The 21,757-nt window shown below is 36.1% G+C and overlaps 2 protein-coding genes across 3 annotated transcripts; one reads left to right on the top strand and one right to left on the bottom strand.

The window, feature by feature from the left end:
* The first annotated feature begins 4 nt into the window (after positions 1-4).
* cUnh14orf119 (chromosome Un C14orf119 homolog) lies at positions 5-1,753 on the top strand. 2 transcript variants are annotated; one of them, XM_084412655.1, is made up of 3 exons: positions 174-465; positions 837-1,255; positions 1,350-1,753. In XM_084412655.1, exons 2-3 carry the CDS (start codon positions 839-841, stop codon positions 1,521-1,523), a joined length of 591 nt encoding a protein of 196 aa, XP_084268781.1. In that variant the 5' UTR covers positions 174-465; positions 837-838; the 3' UTR covers positions 1,524-1,753. The 2 variants fall into 2 exon arrangements, with proteins under 2 accessions (XP_084268782.1, XP_084268781.1); XM_084412656.1 differs by having other exon boundaries at positions 5-1,255.
* Positions 1,754-2,090: 337 nt separating this feature from the next.
* LOC311292835 (uncharacterized protein) lies at positions 2,091-16,174 on the bottom strand. The gene is made up of 46 exons (XM_084412643.1): positions 15,932-16,174; positions 15,782-15,834; positions 14,805-14,840; positions 14,676-14,694; positions 14,450-14,509; positions 14,279-14,344; positions 14,069-14,152; positions 13,886-13,975; positions 13,713-13,772; positions 13,573-13,638; positions 13,358-13,444; positions 13,138-13,227; positions 12,921-13,007; positions 12,750-12,827; positions 12,169-12,258; positions 11,967-12,029; positions 11,678-11,740; positions 11,447-11,506; positions 11,240-11,314; positions 11,031-11,117; positions 10,884-10,961; positions 10,732-10,794; positions 9,954-10,043; positions 8,176-8,265; positions 8,002-8,091; positions 7,668-7,757; positions 7,412-7,501; positions 7,232-7,294; positions 7,082-7,141; positions 6,940-6,999; positions 6,713-6,778; positions 5,977-6,063; positions 5,811-5,891; positions 5,656-5,724; positions 5,308-5,397; positions 5,121-5,198; positions 4,954-5,043; positions 4,643-4,732; positions 4,461-4,550; positions 3,918-4,064; positions 3,673-3,762; positions 3,479-3,568; positions 3,247-3,351; positions 3,044-3,115; positions 2,904-2,930; positions 2,091-2,787 (listed from the first exon to the last, which is right to left on the bottom strand). Exons 1-46 carry the CDS (start codon positions 16,002-16,004, stop codon positions 2,231-2,233), a joined length of 3,990 nt encoding a protein of 1,329 aa, XP_084268769.1. The 5' UTR covers positions 16,005-16,174; the 3' UTR covers positions 2,091-2,230.
* Between the last annotated feature and the right edge of the window lie 5,583 nt (positions 16,175-21,757).

Here is a 21,757-nt window from a genome sequence, read left to right as displayed (position 1 = left end):
TAATATAAAAAAAAATAGATGCAGTTTCGGATCTTGAGATTTTGTGTATCACATAGCATGGCCTAGTGAGGCGAAGTGTTGTTTCTTAATTTTTCCGAATCGGACATGTTCTGAAGAGCCGGTTCTCAGTTCAACGAGTTGGTGAGTTGGTGACTCGAAAGGTGAAAGGATTCAGTAAATTTAATGAACGACTCATTCAGTCCGTTTCGTCAGCGAGGCGCAGTATTGTGAACATTGTGAAAAGATCCGATACAAAAAAATAAAATTAAAAAACGGGTTGTTTCACGAATAGGACATCACAACATGCAAAGCCCCCTAGTGTCCGAGCGGTTTATTGAACCGAACGCATCGAGCGGCTCCGTTTGAGCTTCACGGCTCAATCGAGATTATTTACCCTCTAATTTCCGATTTTGAAAGTAACAACATGCTTTTTTGACCGAAGGTGACAAATCCAGCTAAGAAAAGGTGACGTTTTATTTAAAATGACACTCTGACTCAAGTAATGTTGTAGTAATGTAGAGTTTACCCGTTTGTTTTGGTCAGCTAGCAATCTGACGTTAGCAAGCACAGTGTGTCTTAACAAGGAAGTGAATACAAGTGTAGCCTACTGCAGTCATGATATGATACGATGCAAAGCTAACAGTTTTACGAAGCCTTTGAACCGATGTAATGATGTATGTTAAATGCATGAAGGTGCCTTATTTAATGTTTCAGTTTATGTATGAAGTTATGAAAATGCTCAACATTAAGGTAACCTGTTTCTTTTAACGTTATAGTTTTGTTTAGTACCATCAAAGTCAAGCCTGCTGAAATCCTTCTTTTTCTGACCTTATTAGAAATGGCTTGGTTCCACCAGGCTTTACAAGGCTCAGGCCAGCCAGATGCATCCATGATGCCCCCTACAGTGGAAGATCTGTCCCATACACAGGTCTCTAAGCACACCATTACACAGTTAGGAATGTCTGATGGACAAGGTTGGTCAACCCATCCTCCAGTCTCCATCACAGACTTTCCCCCTGCCTCAGGAGGCATCGTCCCCCAACGTCTGGAAGCTCTGTCCTGCACGTCCCTCAACATGGGCTCCAGAGAGAACTCTGTGCCGCTGACTTTCGTGACGCTTCAGGAGCAACGATGTGTACTTGGTTGGTATTTTGGATGGAATGCTGTCCAGAAGCAACGATTTCTGGAAGATCTAATCTCAAAGGCAGTGCCTGGAAAGGTGTCTAGTTTATTAGACCAGCTCAACACACTACAGGTGTTATATATTTTTCCCATCCATCCATGTCAAAAGATGCTTTGTAGGCAGATCTGTATGTTAACACGGGTATTCTCTTTTCTCTTCATTTCAGGTGAATGATCGCCCACCCAACATTTTTGAATGCCAGTTAAGACTGTGGACTCAGTGGTTTGATTCATGGAGTGAAGAGGAGAGAAATGCCTTTTTGAACAGCTTAGAGGAAAAGGACCCAACCTTTGTTGCATACTTCTATAGCCGGGTTGCTGGAACAGCAGGCAGAGATTGAGGTCTTCATACAGTGTTTTTTATTTGTTTGTCTTTTTCACTCTTCAAAATGTAACTGAAATCAAGTCTCCTATGGACTATTATACTGTTAAATGGGTTTTTGAAAAGCTGAGCTTGGTATGCATGTGACCGTAGTTCAAGCACTATGTTTACTCTTAAAAAGTTCATGTTTGGAAGCAAAAACCTGTTGTTGTTTTTTCCCCTAAATAAAAAAATAAATAATGTTTTTCATTTATGTTTCCTCTGTGTGGATTTGCTGCTTCAGACGTTCAAGTTCATTCAAAAATTAACATTTTGTCATTGTTTATCCTCTGTTGTTCCAATCCTGTATTGCATTTATTTCTTCTATGGAACACATAAGATATTCTGAAGAATGTAGGAAACCAAACAGTTTTGGTTACCATTGACTTCCACTGTATGGACAAAAAAAAAAAGACATTTTGCTAAATATCTTCTTTTATGAGGAAAGATACAGGTTTGGATCGATATTAAAGTGAGTAAATGATGACAGTTTTTGCATTACTTTATCCTTTTTAATGTTGAAAGACACCAACATATAGGATAAATATTGTTTTTCAAATGTAAATGCTTTATTAAAATGAAAGATGCAAGACATTGAAGAATGCAGTTGAGAGTAGTAACAATCCGAAATCTCAAAGCAGAGGGCATTTTCTTTGCATACATAAGCAGACTCCTAATATATGGAGATCATTGCTTGAGCCAATCTATGGATTGAACTTGCTTTAAGACCAAGGGAGGGTCAAAATCATTGGAATCACTGCAGGTCTCAATATATGGGTAAATGTTACCTTGCAGCTCATTGCCAGTGAACCTATAGATTTCAAATTTCTTTACTGCATCATAAAAAGTTACCTCTTTATTTTTAAAATCCACCTGGATCCCAATTACAGAAGGTGTTCCACGAACGTTTATTTGAACATTATTGTCGTCAATGGCAAAAAGTACTCCATCTCTTCTCCTCAGAATAACCCAATAGCCAGCCGAAGGGCCATATGTCAGAATACCTTTTCTCTGAGCGGACGATTTGGCCGCTCCCACAACATAACAATTTCTCCCAGCCACCCCAATTTCCCAGTAATGTTTTCCAGAATTATATGGGTCTTTTGCCAGAGCTGCAATGGCTGTGTCGTAGCGCTCAGCGGTGTTAGGTACACCCTGAGCAAATAAAGAGGTTCTTGCCTCTTTCTCATTTTGCGACAAGATGAGTCTGCGGTGGGCAGTGTTTGCGTCAAACCTCGGCCATTCTGGCATGGGCACACAGGCAGACATTTTTCAGTTTAATTGCATTTTTACAGACTGTAACTAATTGTTTTTTTTTTTTATTCTGTTTATTACAACCAGACTGAAATCACAAACTTACCTTCCTTTGGAAGTTCTTTTTTCCCTTCTATAATAAAATATAAAAAATGAGTTATAAAAGAAACAAAAACATACTGTTAATTCTGATAATAAATAATGCAAATAGGTTTTTTTTGCTCAGGAAAAAAGGAAATATCTCACTCTCAAGTTCTTCCACTCTCTGTTTAGCCTCCTCCAGTTGTTGTCCAAGTTTCTCTTTCTCAATGACCACACCTATAAATATTGTGAAAATATTAAAACCTGTCAGATTTCCTTCTACAGATACATGCAAAATCAAAGTTTTTTGGTCCCTGACCATTGCATTGTTTATTGACTGTACCAAAAGATAGTGGCACCCCACTCACCGTTGAATTTATCTTTCTCTTGTTTTAACTCATTTTGAAGTTCAGCAACTTTTTGGTCCTTTTCCTTGAGTTTCTGGTCCTTCTCAGCAAGGTCTTGTTTTTGTGCTTCCAGTGTCAAAGTGAGGTTTGAATAAAACAGAACAGACCAAATTATAAAATCCAAATCAATGTAATGCAATATAAAAGTGTAAAAAATAATGGACATGTGAGTGTTTTGACAGTATTGTCATACCAGAGATTTCTTCCTGTGATTTTTTTAGCAAATTGTTTTTCTCCTCTATGATTTTTCTTAGTTCCCTTTCATTTTCCTCCTGCTTGCGAACTAAAACAAAAGGAAGAAAGAAAGAATCAATTACTATAATGCATTAATTTTGGCAATTTTATATTGGAACACCTCTGTCATTCATTACTAGATTTTATTCTTACTCAAGTCTTGATTTGCAGCATTTATCTCCTTAAGTTTGGCTTCAGTTTTAGCAAGTTGCTGGTCCTTTGTTTTAGACTCTGTCACTAGTTCTGGAGAACAACAACAACAAGTAATGATGCATCAAGTGTGCAATGTGCAGCATCATTCTTTTTTTATCTGTAGTTAATTTGATTGACAGTTTTCTGAATTTTCCCCAGTTTATGAACCACATGTTCAAAAACCCTTTTAATCTCTTCTCACTGACCTTCGTTTTTCTTCTTCACTTTTTCAAGCTCTTGCTCCATTTTGTCACGTAGCTCTTTCAATTTAGCAATGCTATCATCCTTCGCCTTCAGGTCCAGTTTCTGTTTAGAAAGCGCATTTTCCTGTCTTTGCAATTTCTCTTTTAAACCTGACAGTGCATAAAAATGAAGTTAGGAAAATTTCCAACAAGAAATGGTCAAATTGATTCTACCTTGATATAAAATGATGCTGCAAACTGCACACATAATGTGTCGAATTTGAGGTTAAATATTTAAAAGCACATAAAGACTTAATGTCTCCAGTGAAAATGAGTATTATAGAGAGAACCCCATTAGCCATTGTATACTTCACTTCATACACTGACTAGAAGTATGTCTTTATAGCACTATAATTGTTTATTTCTCACATGCTAGGAATACTTTTATGTCATTTTTATTCTTTGTTTTGGAGCGTCTTTCAGCATGTCAGCATTAAAAAAATATTATGAAAAATAAAAGATAATGAATTTAAGCACGTCTTTGGTGTTTTGATAGTGTCGTCATACCGGCGACTTCTTCATTTGCTTTCTGTAGTGCGTCATTTTTCTCCTCTGTGATTTTCTTTATGTCATCATTCAGACTGTTCAGCTTTTTGACTGAAACAAAAGACACAAAACTTGGAATTCTTGGAATGACCAGTCATAGGTGACACAATATGGAATCAAACATAAATGATCTTTTTTCTTACCCAAAGCAGCATTTTCAGCATTTGTCTCCCGAAGTTTATCTTCAGAGTTTGCCAGCTGCTGGTCCTTTGTTTCAATTTGTTTCTCTAGCGCTGAGACAAAAAATGAAACGATAATATTTAATAACACAAATCTGTGTTTATTAAGCATCATAATTGTTTTCGTGTTTAATAAAACTCTTGATTTAGTTTTTAAGTTATTTGTGATTGTATCCCAACAGGATGCATTCCCTCTAATGAAGATCTGTTCTTTAGGAGTCTCAACATTATTATACTTATACATTATACAACTTAATAGCACATCAAACGTATACCTGCAATCTTATCCTTTGATTCTTCTTGTAGTTTTTTCAATTTTTGTTGGCTTTCCTCAGCCGCCTTCTCTAGTTGTTTTATCCTGTCCTCTGGAAAGCAACATGTTTTTATTAGCAATATACTGGGTTAAAATGCAGAGTACATGGTAGGAACTAACACAACTTACTCAGCTGAGTGGACTGATCACAGTTAGCCTTCAAAATCAAAATCTCTTTTTCTTTGTCCTCTATTTCCTTCTTTAGACCTGACCAACAACATAAAAAAGAAAGTTTAGTATAAGCTTTAATTTTAAATGAACAATCCGCACTCTTCAGATCATTTAATGGCAAGAGATGCATTTAAGATTGGCTTACCATTGATTTCTCTTTTGTATTCCTCTTGCATTTTTCCTTTTGCTTGATTTAGTCTGGACACTGATTCCTTTATAGAAATGATCTTCAAGGCTGTATGAATTTATACGAAAAACATTTACATTTATGGATTTGGCAGATGCTTTTATCCAGAGTGACTTACATTGCATTCAAGGTATACATTTTATCAGTTCATGCATTCCCTAAAAAAAAAAAATCAAACCCATGATTTTGGCATTGCAAGCACCATGCTCCACTCTTTGAGCTACAATGCTATTATTCAACAGATTAAGATAATACCCACAGGTTTTTACTCTATTGCAATTTAAAAAGAAATTAGATTAAACTCACTCAGTTCAAGCCCCTTCTCTCCAGAGTTTTTCAACTCAGTCAGCAAACCATTTACTTTATCTTCCAGTTCTAAATGAAGAGAAGAAAATCACTAATTGTGAGCTAATGAATGAGATGTTTTTAAAGGGAAGAAAAATGGATTTGTTTCAACTCACTCTGAATCTTTTCTGAATTCTCTACAGTTGGATTTTCTTGCAGCTTCCATAGCTCAGTTAGTAACTGAAGTACATCCAGAGCTGTAACAAACCACTGTGTAAGTATGAAATGATCTCTCTTTAGATAAAGAAGGTCCAAAATTCTGTAAAATGGGGTTTCACTCACTTTTGGCTGATATGGATCCCTCAGCTTTCAATTGCTGCATTGCCACCTTCAATTCTTCTTGCTTTTCTTCCAGTTCTTGTCTCACTCCTGAAAAGCAGATAACCATAGATGGAGCGAATGGAACAAAAACACATAAACCTTGGTCTTTTCCCCTTACTAATTTTTCATTTAAATTCACATAAAGTGAAAAATCGAATAGATTAATACGTTTTTGATATTCTGAAAGTTAAGGTCTTGGAAAGGTGCAGTGAAAATAGTCTGTTAGGTCTGTGCGTAATTTGTTCAATGATGCTCATTCATGTGAATAATTATGGAAAGTCTTACACCTGCATTGCTGATGTCAAATAGTATGAAATGTACACAACAAGTCAAAAGTTTGGGGTCAGTACGTTGTTGTTTTTAAATGAAATTAACACATTCATAGATTTATTTAGCAAGGACATTTTAAACTGATCAATGGTGACAGTAAAGAATTTTACATTGTCACAATATATTAAATAAATGCTGTTATTTGAATGTTCTTTACATCAAAGAATCCTCAAAAACGATCACCGTTTTCTCACAAACATTAAGCAGCACAAACATGGAAGACAGTTAATTTAAATTGTGCTTTTATTGTATTTTTTTGATCAAATAAATGCAGCCTTGGTTAGCAGAAGAGACTTCTTTTTATATGTATGTCTAAAAGTATTGCAGTTTGTGATATCAGAATCAATAGATATACATCCTTCATTACCTAATCCTTGTTCAACTTTCTTATCCAGATACTCCACTTCATCAATTAGATTTTTAATGATAAAAACTGAAAACAACAACACAACATTGGAGAGAGAGAGAATCATGTGACAAAATAAGAGTGAAGTAGACTTACATAAGGTTTAACACAATATTATGTTTTTTTAATTACAATATTTTGTGATGAATTTTGTCATTCATTTAATTATAAATTAGGGCTTCACTCACCCTTCTGAAGCAGTACATCGTTCAGTTTAGAAATGGTCTCGTTATATTCAGCCTGCATTTCTGTAACACACAGCCACCAAGTATCCTGTTTATACAACTCTCCGAAAGTTCTGAAAGGACAATCTCTTTAAAGCAGACATACCTTTATATTTCTCCTGGAGTTCAGGGCAATATTGGGTGTCCACACACTTTTCTTTCAGCTCTAGAGAGAGACAGAATCGGGAAGAAGGGGAATTGTTCTTTAGACAATGACTTTAAATATTGTTGAAGATTTTATTGCTGAAGGTCTTACTTTCATTATCGTCACGAATTTTGACATTTTCTTCCTCCTTCTTTATCAGTTTCCTTTCAAGCTCTAAAAGAACAACATCAAGTGTTCTTTCATTAATGGAAAGGCCCAATTTTTATATGCTTACTGTTAAATAAGTGAGGGAGGTTGTATCTGATGGATACGTGGATTGAATAAACTCACCAGCTATTCTAGCATTTACTTGTGATTCTTTTTCTTCCTCTTGCTGTTGCAAGGTTCTCACTTTGCCTATGAGTTCGTTGATCTTTGTAACTAGGGGGACATGAGGTTACAACGTTATAAAGCAATGATCTGATGTTCTGACAGGACATTGGCAGACAAATCGACAAATGCATGTTTTATCTTCCAATCCTGATCATTATTGCAAACCGACATCATTTTCTGATTGGCTGAATCTCTCCAGTGCTTGTCCACTTACTTTGTTCTGATAGTGTGGCATTCTTCTCTTTCAGAGTTTTATTTGCATCATCCAATGCCTCGTTACTCTCTTTTAGTTTACCTTCAAGATCTGTGACAGATTGAGCAATAAGTTTTAATCAAAGAAAGAATAATAATGAAAATCAATTCATGGATCGTTGTTGAATTCATGTGACTGAAATGAAATACAGTAGTCAACATTTGAAGTGGATCAAAAAAGTTAATCAAAGTTGTCCTAAGACAAGAATGGGTATTGTTCAAAATTCATGTATAACTTTGATGAACGGTTTTGATCCACTTCAAATGTTGACTGCTGTACAGGGTGAAACTGAAACCTTTAATCCTCTGCTTTGCAGTCTGTTCAGCTGTGTCCTTTTCCATTTTCAGCATCGAAACTTCTTTCTTCAGAAGATCAATGTCTCTCTCTGCAAATCAAGCATTTTAATGGCCGGCCACTAGATTCCCATTTAGTTACTGTCTCAGATGTCAAAATGAAAGGTTTCACTCACGTAACTGACGGATGTCACCGGTCCCAGCAGCCAGCTCTTTGTTTTTTTCCTTCAGCATACGTTCCGCGTCATCCAGTGCTTTTTGGAGCTCTGTCAGAAGTCAGTGTAAGTATAGCAATAATCCAACCTGAGCAGTAACAAATACAATCTGCTCATGTAAAAAATATATATATTAAAGGGGTCATGAAATGGATTTTTTAATTATTTTAATAAGTTCCTTTGAGGTTCACTCATAATGTTTATTTTTTGCACAAATAAACAATATATACTGTATGCGGAAAACAATTCTTTTTAATCCTCATTCTGTCCCTCTGTCTGAAATGATCAGTTTTTAAGGGGCGGCTCCTTTAAGACTTGCCACTGTTATGATTGGCTAAAGTCATTGCAAAGGAAACAGAATCAATACCCACTCCCTATTGCACGCAAGTAAGTGTTTTGAAAACATTATCCATATAAAACCGTGGTTTACAGACGAAGCATTATGTGATAATTAACTTGTGGTTTGTGATGCAGCTGCTGTCAGATTCGATACAGTTGGCAGCTTCATTTTTCAACAAGTTTCTCCATTACACTGTGCCTTGTTTACAAAACAAAATTCTCCAAACAAACATATAATCCTCTGATGCGATCCGGGACGGCATTAAAATAAACCATCCAATTGTTTCTGGCGCTGGGATCCTTCTGAAGTTTCTACAGACGCGTCTAAGCAAACGTTCTTCACTCTTCCGTTTGTCATGTGGTCGACAGACTAGCGCGTAAAGTATGTCAGAAACGAATCGCTAATCTGTATACTGTATCCGGTGTATACAGCATCAGTGATTAATTATAATAATGAGTTCTATTTGCTTTTGACGCGACACGACACTCACATCCAGTGTAGGCAAATGTCATGTCAGCCGTTAAGCGGTTGAAAACCAGTGGGCGGGGCCTATATATGGTGTAACGATGTATGACTATTCGTCGATGCAGTTGTATGCAAATGTGTTTGCCAGGGTGACGTCACAGATCCTGCAATATCAAAACAAGACAGAGCTTTTGGAGCTTGATTAAACAAATGCTTTGTTTATTATGAGGAGGATGTTTTAATCCTCATTTATGAGACAACGCTTCCCTGCCATTGACGTAATTTTCCGGCTTTCCGTGTTTTCACTGTTATACGGTGGGGGCGCTGTGACATCTTCTGAAAGAGTACAGAATCTCCACATCAAAACACAGGTGAAAGGAAGAAGAAACATAAGCAGATGCTTGTGTAAAATAACGCGATCATCAACATTAAACAGCATATAAATCGTCGAATGAAATGTCGACCCAGGACGAGCTATAGGGCTGTGAAGCTTTGAGGGTGTTGATGGACTCTATCTAGGCTACTCCATCTATGTTTTTATCATCGTTCTGAATCCCATCTCGATGTTGTCTTTGACAAAAATGCGTTGATGCAAAATGTTGCTTTTTTAATGAAACTTACCCACATTTAAGTGCTGATAAAAAATGTATAATGCATGAAGCTAGAATAAAACATTTTGTGTGTGTGTGTTTGTTTGTTTAAAAGCAGAGGCTCTGTTCTTTCTTTTGAATATATTGCATGTTCAGATATTCATACAGCCATATATTCTGGGGGCCATGAAAATTTTGTGAAAATGATCAAAAAAAGGGGAAAGAGTTAATGGTACAAAAACCTCTTATATGTCAAAAGATAAAGGCAAATTTGATTTCTCATGTCATGATCCCTTTAAGAAATATCAACACTTTTAAAAGTTCTTTAAAGTATCAGTGCCAACCAATTCTTTTCGTCTCAGCCTGTGTAGTCACTTCTTTCAGCATTTCCTTTATCCAGGTTACATCAGACTGGAGAGCCATGATTTTCAGCACTGAGGCAAACATAAAAAAAAAAAAAAGTAATATTGATTGTTCTGCCAAAAATATATGAACAAATTATGAATTTGGTATAATAAAATTTAGATGAACTGATTTAAGCTAATGTAATACTCAAAAAGGCCCATTCACACCACAAATGATCACACCTATAAAGATAGCATGCACAACAAACTCATGATAATGTTTTGTTAAGTATATGTTGTCTGCTGCTTTAAATGCTTCAGCTCTTTAAAGCAGGATGGATTCTAATTGGTCAATGTTTTTATTGTTCATCAGTTGGAAAAAAACATTGTGAAAGTGATTCGAACAATATAATTTCTCTGTGCCGTTATCATTCCAGTTGTGCTGTGGACTCTGCTATTGTTTTACGTCTTTATCATAGTAATCATCCTTGGTGTGAACTGGCCTTAAGGTTTCAGAAAGTGTAATTATTGAACTATGGCCTGGTTTCACAGACATTTAAGTACCTTTTATAAAAGTGCCTTAGAAAAAACATAACGGGTGTGCATCTTGAGACAAAACAATGGCACTGACATATTTTAAGATATGCAGCTCAAACATGCATTTTAGTCTGGGACTATAGGCTTAAGCTTTGTTCGTGAAACTGGCCAAATATGAGTGTAAACAACTTCAAATAACACAAGCCTTAGGTCCACACAAGAACCATAATTCTCCACTCACTTGGTTTTGCAGACGTTTTATCGTCTAATTCTGAAATCAATTTCAAGAGATCCTTTTGCAGCTCTGAAACCAGAATAGAACATGAGTTGAAATTTTACTGTTCATTTTCCCCATTAGTACATAATTTCTGCATGTGTACTGTATACACTCACTGCTGATTTGATTTAAGTTATCTGGATCTTTGTTCTGTAGCTTCCAGATTTCCTCCATCTCCGATATCACCTTAAGAACTGACAAGCAGAGGTAATCAGTACACAAAACTTTATGGCAGATATCAATGCAAAGAGAACCAGTCTCACTTTTCTCAGAGCTAGAGTCACTTTTCTGAAGTTCCTCCTTTTTTGCCTTAAGTTCTTTGAGTTTTTCATCCCGTATTCGCTTCAACTCTATTGTATGTTCAAAGTACAAAAAGAGAATAAATAGTACAATTAGCAGAGTGATTTTTTAATGCTGATTGCTTTTCAAATTCACAGATTCACGAGTACAAAAAAGGTTCAGATAGACATACCATCATTAGATGAAGATGCTTTAATTTGTTTCGTTAACTGGTCTATTTCAAAGCTCAGCAAAATAATCTGGACGGCTGTGGAAATGAAATGTTGCCATGTATATTAAATTAACTGTACTGTATTAATTTCAACTGAAAATAATGGGGGTAAAAATAATACATATATATTTTATATTTCATGTGTCTCTAAAATGTCACTAAACTTGCCTGTCTTTAAGGTTGAATCTGTTATTTTATTTACTTGAGTACCCGGGCCAGTTTCTGTATCTGGAAAAGACGATTCATACATAAATACATAATAATCACAACACAATAATCGTGAGATGGACCTTTATGTTTTTTATTAAATCTACATTTAAAATGTATTTTGTCGCTTTCATGTCAACAAAGCTTTCATATTGTCACTTGCTGGGAGGAAAGGAGAGTAAAATGTCTTACTCGTGCACATATTCATCATGTCTTCGCATTGTTCTATCTGGTCAATCAGCTGTCTGCGTAAACCTGGGTGTAGAAAAGATTACAGATGGAATGAAGGACCCAATATACAACGAATATTGTTGGCTCCTATGATAAATTGCTTCACAAAAGCATCTGCTAAATGAATAAATGTACATTTAAATTAATGTAAACATATATAGAAAAAGCTTTTTCATCAGTGGGATATAAATTATTGATTTAAAAGCATCCCTAGTTGGCAAGTAATTACAAGATGATATATCAATCTTACGTTTGTTGTCAGAATCCAGAGAAAGTGCCCTGTCCTTCTCCTTTTCAAGCTCTTTCTGGAGATCTGAGAAGGCATAACCCCAAATCACACCCAAACATCACAATTCTGTTAAAGCTGCTTTTTAAAGCCTGTCAGTCAATCAATCAATCAAAATAATATATATATTTTAAATAATAATAATTAAAAACCATCCAGATCTCACCAGCTATCTTAAATTCGTCTGCTTTCTTTTGTCCCTGTGCAGTGATTAGCGCCTCCATAAATTCAAACTGGAGTGTAAGAATTCTAGAAACTAAAAATAGCACCAAAAAAAGTATAATATTACTGATGATGCAACAGTAAAACTTAGGGGTCTAACGATACCCTCATGTCACAATTTGATACATATCACAATACCGAAGTCACGGAACTTGGTGCTGGTTACCCAATGCACTGGACAATGGTGACACCAGAATAAAAATATTCAAATATTCATCAGAATTATTTTAGACGAATATGCTTTCACTCTGTCACTGACTAGATAGGCTATATTTAAATTAATGTAGGCCACTTTTTACTGCTAACATAAGACATTTGGCATTATCAGGACCAACACAGTCATTTTTATTTTGGGTGAACTACACACAATACAGATTGTCACTATCCACGATACATACTGTTGCATTTATGTATTGTGATATTGAGACACAATATATTCGTCAACCCCTAGTAAAACTAGAATTCACGAAATAGAATAATTCATGAAAAATGAGAATCAGGTATGTTAAAATGAAAGAAACTTACTTAACTCATCTTTTCCCTCCAATTTGGCAATTTGATCAATTATTTCAGTTCTTTTCCCATCAAATTCATTTGTCTGTCCTACAAGATACAAGTCATTGGCAGGATGAAATATTGATTCACATATCTAAATTCAAAATAATACATAAATCAATACTAGTTTGATTCCAGTACCAATAAGCTGAGCAAGTGCTTGTTTAAGTGCTGATAATTCAGCATTCAGGTCCAATATTTCTTTCTCCATTGTTGCAATGAGTTTATCTGTGAATCCATAACAGAAAATGGGAAGGAAATGCTTCAGATCTCACAAGTTACCTCTTATTTGTCACATAACATGGATTATAGATACTATACATTTATTGTGGAAAACAAACACTGAATAATAACATACCAATTTTTTGTATGTTGTCTCTCCTCTCTTCTCGTTCCTCTTTCAAATCTGATAGGAGGCCACTTTTGAACTCCAGTTTGATTTGAATTACTGGTAAACATTAAATAAGATGAAATGATTGTGCACATATAAAATTATCCATTCAGATCATCTCACAACTGCAACTTCACAATTCCTAGCCTAATATGGATTTTGTAAACGTCAAAGAATGAACACTCACCATCCATCTGCACTTGCATCTTATATTTACCAGAGAGACGTGTCTTTAGTTCTACTGCCTCTATTTGCAATGTGACAATCTGCAGTACTAAAAAACAAAACAAACTGTATTGAGTCATCTATTGAGGAAAATTTCAGAACTTTATCCACAATCATTGATAAAAGTATTTCTGATCGAAAGGCTGGATCCACTGTTCTCATCCTCATTAAACTCACCTTGGTTTGCAATGCCACCTTGTTGCCCTGGTTGTTTGAGCTTTTCTTCCAGGTACTTCTTTAATTCTGTGGATTAGATGCATAAGGATGTGCAAAACCAACTGTAAAGTAACATTCATACATATTTTCATCATACACACCATTAAGAGTGGTTGATGTTGCCTTATCACTTTTCAGTGCCTCTGAGCTTATCTGTGAAACTAGAGGAAAAAACAAAAACAATTACTTCTAGCCCTGCTGGTTAAGAATTGAGCAAGGGCTCAAAACGCAGTGTCAGTGTGGTATTGCTCCATGCACAGGGGTGTCTCTGTACCTGCACGCTTGAAAATTTCAACACTTCCTGACATTTTTTTCTTCATCTCTAACAAGTCTCTCTTTGCTTCCTGTCGACGCTTCTCCAGTCCTGTTGATTTTTAAAATACCTGCATGACTATACACAGGAAATGTACAGGTTTTCAAGTTAATGATAAAATATTGTAACATTGTTGGAACGCACTTTCAGTCCTTGCAACATCTCTCTCAGTGTTCATTATCGCATCTATCTCCTGTAGGTCGATGACTTTCTGGAAAATGTTTAAGACTGAATGGGTGGAAAACAAGGGTAATAAGTGTCAATCTATTGTCTTTTCACAATATGTTTCAAAAAAAGGAGACTTATTTCATTATTTTAAAGCAGCTATGTTCATAGGTATCATTTTCAACATACCATCCTTGGCTGAACTCTTGGTGGCACTGGCTTGTTTAAAAAGATCCTCCAGTTGCCTTTTAAGACCTGAAAACATGTCCACCAATATAAACATTGTAATGAATATGAGCGCAAGATGGAACTGCATGGTTGATACATTTAAGTTTGAGTAGATGAAGATGGTTGACTCACCATCAATATTATCCTTCGCTACTTTGTAAGAATCCCAACATGTAATCTTCATGGCGTGGTCTAAATAAGTACAGATGATAAGACTGACACTTTCTAGTCATGTTGTACAATGTTTTACTGGGATGGAAACTTCAAGCTGGTAGAACTGGCCTGGGGTGAAAACTAATCTAATCTCCAAATTGGTTTAATATCTGAATAAAATTTGAATAAAATATAATTCACATACCTGTATAGATCTTAGTAGGCTAGTTTACAGAAAGATAATGAAAAAGGTGATTTTTTTTTAACAACGTACATTTAAAAGTGCATGCCTATAAAACTAATATGCAAAAAACAAAGATTAAAACAGGCTCACCTCTACGGTTCCTTCTATTATGACATCCCTGCGTTCCTAAAATGAGTGGAAATTTTCACTTTAGACTAAAATGAGTGACTTTGTTCAGTTTTTACAGTGTGAAAGACATTACAATATATAAATATACAATTTGCCAATGATATATTTCTCAAGCTGCATTTTTTGTGTTAGAAACTTCTCATTCACACCACCAGTTAAACTTCTTGTATACCACTGAATCCACGCTGAACTGACTTTGCAGAGCTGCTTTACAACAGAATTTGAAGTTTGCATAATTGATTCTGTTCTTTTCCTGTTTATTGCTGTGAACCCACTTTGAAACAATCTATATATATAAAGCGTTATATAAATTAAGGTGACTTGACTTGGCATAAAAGTTTGGGTTCAGTAATTTTTGTAGAAATAAATGAATACTTTTATTTAGCCAGGATGCATTAAATTGATCAAAAGTGACAGTAAATACATTTATAATGTTGCAAAAGATTTCATGTAAAAAAAAAGTTGTTTGTTTTGTTTTGTTATTTCTATTCATCAAAGAGTGTATCACAGTAGCCACACAAATATTAAGCAGCACAATGTGCTCAACATTGATAATAATAAGAAATGTTTCTTGAGCACCAAATCAGCATATTAGAATGATTTCTGAAGGATCGTGTGACAATGAAGAATGAAGAGATGCTGAAAATTCAGCTTTGCCATCACAGGAATAAATAACATAAATAAATAAATTAGAAAAGTTACTTTAAAATGTAGCAATATTTCACATTATTACTGTTTTTCTGATCAAATAAATGCAGCCTTTGTGAACACAAGAGATTTCTTGAATATTTCGAATAACGACCCCAAATATTTAAACAGCGTGATTGTATACTGATTCATATACTTCACTTATACTTGTAAACTGAAGTCATATGACAATACAAGAAGTCATATCTGAAAAAAGGATGTCTGTTTAACCAGTTGCACTTGAAACCCACCACAAACAAAGTGTCTTTTTCATCACTCCTAGATGAGGCTGCATTCATAGGACCTAAATCACAATGAAAATATCAATGCAATCTATGTCTTACAATTATTTCTTTCTCTCATAGAAAGGAGACAGACAGAACAATGGAAGAAATGCTTACCACATTTAGCCTGTGTCAGCAGGTAAACTGACACAAAGAAAGAACAAATCAGGAGATTATCTATCCACCCCATTGCTGTGTGTGAAAGTACTATCACAGTGAGCTTGTGTGCTTTATGAAAAACACACTGGTCCGTTATTGCCCAATTCTCATTTTTACTGGGCTATTTAACCTCTCATGCCGGAAGAAAGCATCAGTAGACTGACTTAGCTAATGTAGTTCTGACTAACTCCTTATATGACCAAAGACATTACTTTCTTTGGGCCAAATGACACATATGTATTTTGCCATTTGTCATCTGCACCGTCACAACATCTTACATGTCTTGATCATGTACATGCAGTTTTAATCTGCTGTATTCTGATGTTGCAACAGAAATGATTAACTCTCTCTTTTCAAGCGCTTTAGACACTGTTGCTCCATTGCGCTTAAAGAATATTAAAGGAAATAGTCCAACACTGTGGCACACTCAGGCCCTTAAGAGAGCAGCCAGAAAAATGGAGCGTAGCTGGAAGAAAACAAAATGAGAAGTTTTTCGCATTTCTTGGAGAGAAAGCACAATTGCGTACAGAAAGGCCTTAAAAACGGCTAGATCTGCTTATTTTTCAACACTTTTAGAAGAAAACAAACACAACCCTAGGTATTTATTTGAAACAGTGGCTAAATTAACAAAAAATTAAGCTTCAACAACGGACGTTTCCAAACAGCACAGCAGTAATGACTTTGTGAACTTCTTTACTTACAAGATTGATAATATCAGAGTGAAAATTACAACTATGCAACCGTCTACTACAGTATCGCATCAGACAGTGCATTGTAGTCTCCCTGAGGAAAAATTTCATTCATTCATTGCTATATGGAGAGGAAGAATTGTCTAAATTCGTTAAATCATCTGCACGTATTAACCCAGAATACTGTCTGACAATTGATGGCTGCTCTGTCAAGTCTTTGTCGTCGGTTAGGAACTTGGGTGTGCTCTTTGATAGCAATCTTTCATTTGAAAGCCACATTTCTAGCATCTGTAAAACCGCAGTCTTCCATCTTAAAAATATATTACGAAATATGCTTTCAATGAAAAATGCGGAACAGTCACACTCGATCGGCCCAAAGTCCGGCATCCGACCAGCGCAGAAGGTCTCTACGTGTTACTGTCTTTTCTAGAGGCAAAGTATTTTTTTATTAAATGCAATACATTTGAATATGTATTCTCTCGTTATTTCATCTGACTCCATAATGAAAAAGTTTTAATGATATCTGTGCATCATTAAATGTGAGCGAATGTTTGGCTATTCCTTTTAACTCTTTAATGAAAATAATGTCAAAGACGGTTAAAATAATCAAATGTAACAATTTATTATGTCAGGTAAATGTATCATGCCAATTTCATAATCAATTCAAAGATACTCGATACAAAACATCAAATGCTCTGGAATAAAGAGAAGAGATGCGAATTAACCCAACATTAAAATACATGATGCTGAATTCTTTGAGGTCCTTCAACATCATGGGCTCATCTGAGTAACAGAAGGCCCCCATCTTCTCGTTGCATTCCATTATATAGACAGAACCTCTTTCACATGGAAACATCTGCTAACAATGGAAATTTGCATTCAGAGGTTACACCTTTTGGGGGTATGAGACCATTTGCCAGGAGACCACCTTCCTTTGTATGTCAGCTATCTCTAAACTCCTAAAACCCTTATTACTTTTTGTTTGACCTATTTGGATATGAGACCTTTGTACCAGTCGCACTGAGACATTTCAAATGATACCAAACATTTATAAAACTGGATGATAATTGTTAACATTTAAACCATATAGATTGTGTGTAAATCTCAGGTGATTTTAGCATAAGAGAGAGAGGGTGGGGGAAGAGGGAAAGATATGTATTCTGAGGTGAGACTTTTGTCTCAAATGGTAATTTCCAGCAAGGTCCTGTCTTCAACCAGACTGTCCGGCATTTTCTAATTTCTCAATTCTTACAACAGTTAGTTCATGGGTTCATGACCTCAAGGCTAGCTTATTGTAATGCTCTACGGGGTGGTTGCACTGCACGCATAATAAACAAAGTCCACTTGGTCCAAAACGCAGCAGCTAGAATTCTTACAAGAACCAGGAAGTATGACCATATTAGCCCCGTTCTGTCAAAACCGCATTGGCTCCCTATTAAACATCGTATACATTTTAAAATATTGCTGATTACTTACAAAGCACTAAATGGTTTAGCTCCCCAGTGCTTGAGTGAGCTCTTAACGCATTATAGTCCTTCACGTCTACTGTGATCTCAAAATTCTGACCGGTTGATAATACCTAGAATATCAAAATCGACTGCTGGCGGTAGATCCTTCTCCTATTTAGCACCTAAACTTTGGAACAGTCTTCCTAACATTGTCCGGGAAGCAGACACACTTTCAGTTTCAATCTAGACTAAAAACGCATCTCTTTTATCTGGCATTCATTTAGAACATTAAACATTTATATTATTCAAATCAGTTAAATGATTATTAGGCTACATAGTTTAGGTCAGCCGGAACCGGGGACACTTCCCATAACACCTGATGTACTCGTTACATCATAAGAAGAATGGCATCTACGCTAATGCTAGTCTTTCTGTTTATTCCGAGGTTTACTGAAGTCAGCCGGATCCGGGCCGTATCCAGATCAGATGGTGGACCTGCGCCTGTACCCATCCACGACGCATCCCTGAAGTGCCAGCCTCATCAGCCCTGTGAAGGCCTCATCGACACGACAGCCATCGGCACTGATCCTCAACAAACTCATCTCCATACCGGCATGATGACTCCGACTTCCAACCAGATGGAACTGGATAATATTCTGAATGTTCTGATCCAATCTGACTTCTGACCTGTAATGCTGCCTGAATCATAATCATACACTGTTCGCTCGTTAGCCAGAGGAGAACTGGCCCCCGACTGAGCCTTTAATATATGGATATGGTTTTGTCAAAATTGTGATGTCATCATTGGATTTGTGTTTATTTCCACCATCATAGAGTTGTTTAACGATTTCTTGTATAAGCCACAAAGTTTGAGCATCAAAAAGATGCTGCCAAAAACAAATTTTCAGTGTACTGTCTCTGAACTATTTGAATCAGAACAAACTTCATATCACTGTGGCAACACTGACAGTGACCTTCATTGCAAAAAAAAAAAAAAAAAAAATCATATTGCACAAGAGGAAGATATGTGTCAGGAAGATAAGGCACACCCAGCGCTGAGCTTGGTGATAACAGAGTGGTTTTGAGTGTGGCAAATGTCAATGACATGGTACTTTTATTTGTAATGCAAATTCATCAGCAGTTAACTAAACAAAAAAGTGTTTCCAAAAATGGAAGAAAAAACAGAACCTAGAATCTTCATAGAAGACAATAATTTTGAAATATTTTATATTTGATCAAAATACTGATCAAATACTACTCAAAATGTAAAATATTACTTACATTTCAATTTATTTGGCATCATACATGAACATGAAAGTTTGGAATTATTAGGGCTGAAATAAAAAACTAATGCAAGTCACCCATGGTTTGTGTATTGTGATAGAAATATTTTATGTAATGAGTATTTTCAACATTAAATGTACAGAGAAAGTGCTGTGGTCAGATGAGACCAAAATTGAGCTCTTTGGCTCAACTCAACTCGCCATGTTTGGAGGGAGAGAAATGCTGACTATGACCCCAAGAACACCATCCCTGCAGTCAAGCACGGAGGTGGAAACATCATGCTTTTGGGGTGTTTCTCTGCTAAGGTTACAGGACGACTTCATTGTATTGAGGGGCCGATGGATGGGGCCATGTATCGTAAAATCTTGGACGAGAACCTCCATCCTTCAGCCAGAACACTGAAGATGGGTCGTGGATGGGTCTTCCAGCATGACAATGACCCAAAACACACCGCCCAGGCAACAAAGGAGTGGCTCAAGAAGAAGCACATTAAAGTCTTGGAGTGGCCTAGCCAGTCTCCAGACCTTAATCCTATAGAAAATCTGTGGAGAGAGCTGAAACTTTGAGTTGCAAAGCGACAGCCAAGAAACCGGAATCTGAGAGTAGGCTATCTGTAAAGAGGGGTGGACCAAAATCCATCCTGAGATGTGTACAAATCTGGTGAACTACAAGAAACGTCTTATCTCTGTGCTTGCCAACAAAGGTTTCTCCACCAAGGCATGTTTTGCTTGGGGATCAAATACTTATTTTACTTACTGAAATGCAAATCAATTTATAACCTTTATATAATGTGTTTTTGTGGATTTTTTGGTTGATATTCTGTCTCTATCCGTTAAAATAAACCTGCCATAACAATTATAGACCCTTCATTTCTTTGTAAGTGGGCAAACTTACAAAATCAGCAGGGGATCAAATCATTATTTTCCCCACTGTATGACCGTGATGCCAGTATACACTCTGCTCAAATGATTATGCTTGTCACTGAGCAGAGCAATTAACATCTCAGAACATGGTTTACTGCTTAGTTTTTATTGCTAAGATTAAAGCACTATCTTTCTTTTTATTAAGCCATTACCTGTGTGAGGAAAACACACAGGGCATCAATTAAATCTCATCACTGTTCGGTAGCTTCATATTCAACTGTGTGTCCTGTGCACCTCAAACAAAACAAAACAATGAAAAGGGGTTAATGGGAGACTCTGTGATGCTACATGGCAACTATTAAAAAGGGAAATTACAGTGGCCTTTGGTACTGTGAGCAGCGACTTGGATTTTAGTGTTTAATTCTCTAACAATGGTAACATGCAAGCAATGGTGACTGCAGAGTGGCATCAAAGTAGATTTAGAGCAAATGTTATCTGGAAATAACAAATGGCAAATTGCACAATAAGTAATTGGGGCCAAGATCCTTGGATGCCCCACAATCATAAATCCAAGCACTGTTGGGGAAATAAAGTGACTGCATAAAACAAAGTGACTGCATAAAACAATTCAGTGAATACCACTATTTGGTATTGATTTTGTTGTAGGACCATGGTTTAATTATATAATTAAATGACCATTGTCAGAGTGGTGGCCTTGTAGTCAATGTGAATGCTCAGAAATATTGCGCTGTTGTGATCATGGAAACCTAAGATTTAGCTATTCCCACCCTGGTCCCCAATGCATCTGAATATGCTTCCTTACATAGTACACCAAAAGAGTAATATGTCCAAATACATATTGTTTGAAAAATAGTAGGAGAGAAGTACACGGATGACTACAACTTCCAATTGTATCAGTCACGAAGTAGAAGTTCTTCATCAAAAGAACCTACTCTGTGATTTCAGATGCAGCTCCTCTCTCTTTGTTTCTCAATTAAAATGTAAAAATTACCTGAAAAAAAGAAAAAGAAGACCAATGTGAAATGCCTTCAGGGAAAGTGAATGGCTTGAATGATTTGTATAAACATTGCAGATTCCATTGCAGGAACCATTTTTGGTACCCCAGAGAACAGTTTTTTACAAAAGCAATGTTTTTCTCAGTGTGAAGTACATTAATCTAAAGAACATTTTTTTACACTATAAAAAATATTTTGTGGAATGGAACAATCCATGCCAACGAACCTTGCCACTTTGTAAGAGTGTAGTTGGCAGATCACAGGAACATAACCTTCCCATGCTGTAAACAAAAATGTTTGAACAAAGTCCTGGATTTGATTTCCTGCTATGTGATTAGGCTAAAGTTGAACAAAAGCTGAACAAATGGAAAAGAACTGCATTGTTGTACATTTGTGTTTATGGGGTGGGTGATTTCATGTTTAAATAGGCTTGTAAAAGCAGTTTATATGTGCAAAACGCAGTGGCTTTATATTAGACGTATTA

The sequence above is a fragment of the Rutilus rutilus genome (genome assembly GCF_951802725.1).
Source record: "Rutilus rutilus genome assembly, chromosome: 6".
Classification (NCBI taxonomy): domain Eukaryota; kingdom Metazoa; phylum Chordata; class Actinopteri; order Cypriniformes; family Leuciscidae; genus Rutilus; species Rutilus rutilus.
Note: the sequence above shows the minus strand (reverse complement) of the source record. Positions and strands in the feature narration are given on the sequence as shown.